At 35.1% G+C, this 8,567-nt stretch overlaps 1 protein-coding gene across 1 annotated transcript in view; it reads right to left on the bottom strand.

Annotated features, from left to right (window-relative positions):
- Positions 1 to 843: 843 nt before the first annotated feature.
- LOC108550880 (nuclear pore complex protein Nup88-like) overlaps positions 844 to 8,567 on the bottom strand; it is a 43,838-nt gene continuing 36,114 nt past the window's right edge. Inside the window, exon 2 of the mRNA XM_017904782.1 lies at positions 844 to 1,010. Coding sequence (XP_017760271.1) covers positions 909 to 1,010 — 102 coding nt within the window. The 3' untranslated portion in view covers positions 844 to 908. The remainder of the gene's footprint in view (positions 1,011 to 8,567) is intronic.

Here is an 8,567-nt window from a genome sequence, read left to right as displayed (position 1 = left end):
CACTTGCGCTAGAAAGACGTGCCACGCACGTCGAGGTGCATTTGTTCCAAAATCGCCAGCGACGTGCACACCACGTCGATAGGCATTTATCGCAGAAATAAAAATGAAAATGAAATAAAAATATGGGCTGCACGTCGGCTAACAACCAGATCGTTCATTTCTCGAGCTACAGTTCCAGAGTGCACAGCGTCGCATAGTGTCATCGATATCTTGGAAGTATTTCAGAATCGATACAGTATCTCGCAGTGTCATTGTGACACCTTACCGTGTGTTATGCTGTAGCGCACGGTACCGCAACCGCGAGTTTATTGGTAGCGCGAGAGGTTAAAGGTGGGCCACCTTTGTTAAGTCGTCGCGAAGATCAAGCGAATTACTGCTCGATTTGAGACTCCGGTTATCACTGCTACATGCTCCTCACTCACGCCGTCTTATCGGTAACCAGAGTTCGCATAATCTTACATACTCTTACTTAACACAAAAGGCATACGTTTGTATTTCGTGCCTTTGCGACACCGTAGAGGCAGCGAGTGTGTAGTCTTTGTCTGTGCACTGTTCTTTTCTATCGTTGAATTTTTGATTTTCGAGCAATGCGGGGAGAAGTCGGTCTTCGAGAACCTTACTTGGAGAGAAAAGATTGCGTAGAAGAAAATAATAAATATTTGTATATGTATCAACTCGATTAAATTGATTTAACAGCTACTTTTGGATTTACATGGCTCTGATGTCTGATGTACTTATAAAGATCCGGATTTATAAGTCGAACCTTTAATTTTGGTTATATTTTATATTTCTTTGCTGTACAAAGTACACGGAGGCTCGAAGCCTTCTAAGATGCGTGGTGCAGATACTGGATTACCAAAAAGTGTCCTGTCGAGTCCTTCAGCCAGGTTTTTATAGGCCCTATTGCGTCAATCAATCCTGCTTCGAGAATTGGTAAGCTGGATGGTTCCTCGAAGCAAATGTGAGGCGAAAGATGACACACCTCGATGACACGGCGCATCATCCTTGAACTGAGACATAAGATAAGATACCCATTAAGACACACCAACTCTGTATAAATACCGTCCCGAAACGAAATAACGTCAGGAAACAGATAACACACCTAGATGACACACTGCATCACCCTTGAATTCAGACGTAAGATAAGACACCCGTTATGACACACCAATTCTGTATAAATACCGCCCCGAAATGAAATAAAGGCTAGTCTATTACCGAACGTACTCTTTGGCTGTTTCCTTCGCGAAGGCTTATACTTACGGGATAACCCTTTAACCATGTCTCAAGAATCGCTCATCCTAAACCTTCTAAGTCACCAGTCTCGTGACACAAACATAGATCCCTATGCAGAGTGACGCCATCAAAATAAAGACTCCTCTCACAATGGTTGTCATCTGATGATGTCCGGAATGAGGATCGATTGTTGATCGATTTTTGGTGACAAGGATCCAGATAGAACGTGGAGTCTTTCGTTTTGCACCAAATACACGTGTTCAAAGATAAAGGTGCAGTTAACCCTTTGACTGCCACGCCGAAATCGCATGTTTCCTTCAGGACGTCACGGGAGTGCACCGCTAGATGCAAGATTTGTTCTAATATTTCTTTGATGTTCTGATAAAAAATTTTAAACGTTCAATGGGGCACTTTTCATTTCAAAGTATCTTCTAATTAGCGGTTATATTGAAAATGTACTAACTGTCAATTTTCATTCAATGTAGTTCAATCTAGTTCGAGTAGTTCAAGCGCTCCGGTCACCAATGACCACTGTGACGTCACAGGAGAACCGTGGCTGGTCATGTATGGCCAACGTGGCAGTCAAAGTGTTAAAAGGATTCTTATTGACATTTTAAATCTTACTTTCTCAATTTATTTCTAGATGTAAAATGACGATAATTAATAAAAAAGTGTACTGCAATCAACGTGTTTCGAACGAAGCGTGTACGTATTACGAGATTAAAGGAGTTTATCATTTTTGTATTTATTTTATTAATAATGGAACGTGTACAATTAGTTTGTGAGACAAATCATGAATGTTATCTGGTATGTTAATCCTTTGCACTCGACGATTTCTTCGTTACAGGAAAATAGTAATTCAAAGACTTTCTGCCATAAAGTCGATGATAATTTTAAAACGGTAAATAAAAAATCGTATACAAATTATGAGAGCAAAGGGTTAAGAATAAGAATATGTGTAATCACCTGAAAATTGCTATAGCTCGAGATGATAACCACCCCAATGAAACGATAATTCTGAGACGACTAAAAAGAAGACACTTTACAAATTTCATTTTGTGATCAGTATATACAAGTACATGACAAAATCATAACTGTGAAATGTAATTAGCACTCCTTCACATTGGTGAAATGAACTGCACGTTATTCTCAAGCCAATCGTAATATATATTTACTCATTGTCATCTAGACAGTTTGTAAACATAGACATGAAGATTTAAAAAAAAAAATTTTTATTAACGAAGTTTTTACTCGTTGTAATTATGTAGTATGTGAATCTGTAAAGTAGCATATGCACGGGGCCTTTCTCCATTTTTCTTTGTAATTTTATCTTGAATTGTAAAAGTGTAATTCGTGGATGAAGTCAAGAAGAAATATGTAATATACGAAGGTTGATTGTATTTGTTTTGTTATGAAGTGTTATAGTTTATAACACTGTTATTAATGACAAATACGTATATAATGAATACTATTGTTCTTCGAATTGTTACAATGAAAAATGTGTTTTTATTTACGCAAAACGTTCAGAGATTCTGAAATTAATACTCTTGCTGTAAAACGTAGCTTTATGTTTGCTTGTAAGCAACGTAATTAAATTTTAATAACGAATATCTGATGTACAATGTGTGTACAATCTGATGTATGTTCAATGTTTGCCTATAACTTTTTATTGAAACGTTCGAAGTAAAAGTTTATGGCACAGACGAACCTTTTTTATGTCTACTTTTAAATTATGCTACTGCGCTATTACTACTCCAAGGAAATATATATAACATCCTTTTATCTAACATTATCCGAAACGACCTATTAAATCTTCTGTTTTCTTCTAACGATTATTTCAAACGCAACAATAGTATATTGTAAACAAAAATAGTTAGTTTTGTATAACAGATTCGAGATTTCTTCAATCTTACATGTCAGCTATTAAAAGTATTCATCCTGAATTTGAGATGACACGATAAAATAGGAAATACAGTAAATAAAGAGAGAAAAAGTGAATATTAAATTATGAATTCATTACAATCATTATAATCGTATCAACAAACTAACAATTAAAATATCTCGATTTGTTAACTAAACAATAATCGAAAATATTATGCTTGTAAGTATTATATTTTTCGTCTGTTTCATACGAAATCAAAATTATTATACTGATTTAAATTGTCATATACCAAGATACTAATTTATTTCACCTTCTATATATTTTTATTATTTTTTTATTTTATTTATTATTTTTTCCTTCCAAACTGTTTTTCAACATAATCCACGTAACATGAAAGATATACTGACAAAAAAAAATACAAAATGAAATTTCGTATTTAGTCACAACATCTCGGATCAATAGAATTTTAGTCATTTTACTAAATCAGTTTATTAATATGATTGATGATCTTTGCAATTAAAGAAAAAGGAGAAAAATACGGCGAGTTCATTTTGTATTTCATATTTCGTAAACACCTAGTGAACGGGAAGAAAACAATTCTACAATAAGAGTAATGAGTTTTTAAGGAAACTAATTAATCCGTAACAACCACTAATACACGAAAGCCGATGCAAACGGTGACTCGCACTACTGTAAATATTCGTACGTTTCTCGTGTAATGCAACTTTCATTAACGATTTCGCTATTTAGTTGTTGCTCAAATTCGTCCATTACTTTATTTCACTATAAATGAGCCATTCACTGCACAAATCGATTAATTCCACTTTTTGAAAAATCTTAAATTTAAGTGTCAAAGCACTTGGTATAGTCAACTTCTTATATTTAAGATTTTTCTAAAAGTAGAGTTAATCAATTTGTGCAGTGAACGGCTCATTTATAGTGAAATAAAGTAATGGACGAATTTGAGCAACAACTAAATAGCGAAATCGTTAATGCAAGTTGCATTACACGAGAAACGTACGAATATTTACAGTAGTACGAGTCACCGTTTGCATCGGCTTTCGATTCGTAGCATAGCGGCATTGAAATCTCCTATCTGACTCACTTATTTACTAGTCTCCATCGAACAACGCGATCAGAAATTAAAATTCAAAACCTTCACAACAGTCGCATAATCAATTATCATTAATTCAACAATCCCAAACGCGTAAAATATCTCTCTCAAAATGATCCCCAAAAATACAGTCAAAAACATTGCAATTTCATAGAAAAATCATCATCGAAACGAAACAAAAATGGCGAATTTTATCACTCTTATAAATTTCCAAGATTTTTCTATAATATCGAATAAATAACTTAAAATAATTAAACGCTACCTCGATATCGCGATTACGTCGTGATGCAATTTCGCGAATGAATAATTCAAGGACGTCCGTCATTCGTGAAGAGCTAATAATCGAGAAACTGTTTTCCATTAAGTCACCGAGTCTCAGGGAGCTATAGTTCACCGGTGAGGTGGTCGAGAAGTGATTTCGTGACGCGAAGGTGGACAAAAGTTTCGGCTTTGCGAAGGGAGAAGGAGAAATAGGGAAAAAGATGGGTAAAGGAAGAAGCAGCCTAAGAGAGGCTCTAATTTACCAGGACGCAGGGACTTTGCGTCTGAGACTGAAGCTAACTGCTAATTTAAGGGTTAATTCCTTAGGAGACAAGTTGGCAGAGTTACGACGAAAATATTCATGGCATTATGCATACGCTTAGGCGGTCGGCGGGTGTTGCTAATAAAAATTAAAAAGTCTAATTGCGAAAGGTCGTCGTTGCGAAATTAAGACTTCTATCAATTTTTTTTCCCAACGTTATCCTCATTTTACGCGAAAACTTAAAAAGCTTTGCTGCCTGTATCAGCTGCTATATTTTATCGCTATGCTGCTACTTTTATAATACCTTTCATAATTTTAACTATTCCGGTAGTTAAATAAGTTTCAATTGAAAATCGTGCGACGAAACGATTCGATGAAACGAAACAAAATGAACTTGAACGAAAAGAAAAGGTTCTCTTAAAAGAAAAGAATGAAAAGGATAATGTTTCTGCAAATAATACGTACTCCTCTATGTTCGAATGGTATGCAGTATAGAAAGGAAGTAATTTTGAAGTTAGGACAACAGCCAATTTTAAACAAAATAATGTTTCTGTAAAATAAGGACAATGTTTCTGCAAATAATATATACTCCGCTATGTTTGAATGGTATGCAGTATAGAAAGCAAGTAATTTTCAGGTTAGAATAACAGCCAATTTTAAACAAAATATACAATTTTACAGTGAAAGTGAGAGAAGGATGGAGAGAGAAAATTAAAGAAATAAATTGGTACATTTACTGATAAAAATTAAGAAACAACGCAACAATGTGGGAATTTTCGTAATAAAAATTAAAAATATGTCATATATAAAGAAATCGAAAATATTTATTGTTTATTGCTACATAAGACCATACCTGTTCATCCTATTTCCAATTTGAATTTTATTCGATTTTAACCTAATTTTAATTCTTCATCCTACTTCCAATTTTAATTTTAATTATATCAGAAGGTAAAAAATATAGAAAAATTTGTTGGTTATACTATTTGTATCATATTTGGAAAGATCTAGTATCAAAATATGTGAAATTTAATAGAATGCAAGTCCTTCGGGTCATAGGTTTAGTTGAAACTTTGCAGGTTTGTAGATTTAGTCATCCAGTTCAAGAAAATGTATCATTATAAAGGCAACTACTCGATAGTTTTCGAGATATTTATGATTAGAGTTTTATTATCGCCTTAATTACAGATTTATTTCGAATATTTATCAAGTGCCGTTGTGGCTTAATGGCTATATCAGAAAATTCCCACGTCGGTGGCAACTTTCGGATGTTGCAGTTAGGCCACAATGCCACTTAATAACTATCGAGAACTATTCGGAAGAAATCTCTAGTTAAGAATAATAAAACTCTAATCACAAATATCTCGAAAACTATCGAATAGTTGCCGTTAAAATAGTACATTTTCTTGGACTGGATAACTAAATCTACAAACCTGCAAAGTTTCAACTAAATCTATGACCCGAAGGACTTCCTTGTTAGTATAGAGATTCTGCTATAAATAATTCGAATATTTAAATACTCGATTGCACTTCAATTTCGATACACATAACTGAATCTGAGGAAAGCAGAAATTTGACGCAATTATCGAGTAATTACTTCGAATCTCTCGGAATTAATCTCGCAGCACCCTGTCGTGACTTCGCAATTTTCGTCCTTTTTCTTCTTCGCTCAAATTGAAACTCGTTTGGATTGAAATTGAGATCGGTAGAATTTCCCCTTAAATCAAAAGCATTCCTCGTCCCCGATACTTAAATCGTTCTTTGCCCGTATCGTCGCTGCCTTAATTCGATTTCCACTGCGAAAGACAACAGCCACTGCAATCTTCCCGCCGTGACTTTTCTTCCTCCTCGATATCCGATTCGTTCGGATATTGAATTCCCAACGACCTGCCGCGTACCTACAAATGGCACGCCAGGGTGGTGTTACGATGAAATATGCTCACCCCTTCTGCGCCAACACGATCTGCACTTTCTACTTTTCGCCCCAGGGAGCGGGGCTCATGAAAAACTCAATGGTATCTAAATCGCTGTAACCTGGTCGGGCTATGATCGCTCGGATTTCGACTTTTAACGAGTTTACATTGCTCGAGTTCGTGGTGTGGGAGAAACGTTTATATGAATTTTTAATTTAAACAGCGTTATCGTTTTTGCATCAGCTTTTGCGTTAGCCTGATCTAAGGTTAGATCTTAATTATGATTTGTTCATGGATTGTTTACTTTATTTCCAATTTGCTAAATTTGGGGAAGAAATTGTTTCCTGAGCACTGTGTTTTAATAATATTTTTAATTGTATTTTTGTCATATTAAAATTATGTAAATTATTATAATTGTCCTACTTTTTGCTAAGTTGCAATTTTTATATCTTCGAAAATTTTGTAGATATTATTATACCACTTTAACATCACCGTGTTTTGTAAGTCCAGTAGTTACCACCTTCTCTCAATTGTCAGACCAAATTAAGAAAATGTGATTGGTCGCAATTTATATCGTGATAAACAAGATAAAACAAAATTTCGATCAGAAAAAAATTATTTTATAATATACGTGCAATCAATTATTTAATATCTATCTATCATTAAATCTTAACCCTGGATAATAACAAATTATTACGCAAAAAATAAAATCATTGTAAATTCCTTCGTCTGTAATTTTGCATTTGAAATAAGTACTCGTATACCTTTAAACAGTAATGTACGTATAAATTTGTTTTCAGGCAAAGAACACGCATAAAATTCCACGACAGTCGCCATGAAAAATGAAGCCAATACTAATTTGCACCGATATTATACTTTACTGTGTTATACTCTAATGGAGATTCCTTTCGCGTGGAATTTTTTGAAAAACTACCCAAACTAATTCAAAGACACGGATAAATTACTTTTTAAGTACACGTGGTGAGTTTAAAGACCGGCTGACGACATTTGCACTTGGTAACTTCCAGGGAGGCTGTAGATGTCAGGGCTTGAGCGTCTGTGATGAGCAGGAAAGCCGTACGAGGGTGGAACAACCCTGACAGCAGGCTGACAGTCAGATTTGTACATTTTAAGTACCGAGTCCTCTCTCCCTTCGGTCCCTCATTTCGCGCGATAAATAAGGCTGTAACTTCGCTACGAGAGTGATAATTAAATTGAGACGCTTCAGGCGTCCGGCAAGCTTTTTCCTAACCGAATAAAACTGAACCTCGCTTTGAAGTTCGCCAAAGAACACTCGAACGTAACCATCTCGTGCAGCACCAGCCATCTTGCGGTTTAGCGACGATCTTTCAGAGATTTAAGGAGATTACTCGTCTTTTCGAGGTGAAAACGGGTAGAGATAAATACCTTTTATGGTTAATAAAATTTGCAACGACTTGTGCTTTGGATTAATTTGTACACCGAGTCGATTTTGTGTAAAGATGATTGGTAAAAGTGATCGACAAAATTTTTAGAATCATTTAGCAGAAGGGTATTTGTTTCTGAGACAGTGTTGGATAACCAACGATCCATTGACTCCTAGGCGCTAAAAGGATCTAGCTAAAGGGATCTTTAGCTTTAGTCACTAAAAGGTAACGCAGGCCAACGTCAGTCAAAACAGTTTACTCATTCCTACTTTGACTAAGGACCAATTCGTCATCTTCACCCCTCCTGAAACTAAAAATATTGTAAGATAGCATTTCGGATCGCGAAATATAATAAACCAATACAGAAAGTAACAAACATTATTATTATTAAATTTAAATTGTAGTCGAATACTTTTGGGTACGTGATGCGATATTCATTACGTCTGCTGCGACCTTGAGCACATTTCCAACCCTATAAATTCATTGACAAGCTGTATTT

Source organism: Eufriesea mexicana, unplaced genomic scaffold, assembly GCF_001483705.2.
Source record: "Eufriesea mexicana isolate 0111107269 unplaced genomic scaffold, ASM148370v2 scaffold3305, whole genome shotgun sequence".
NCBI classification, from domain to species: Eukaryota; Metazoa; Arthropoda; class Insecta; order Hymenoptera; family Apidae; genus Eufriesea; species Eufriesea mexicana.
Note: the sequence above shows the minus strand (reverse complement) of the source record. Positions and strands in the feature narration are given on the sequence as shown.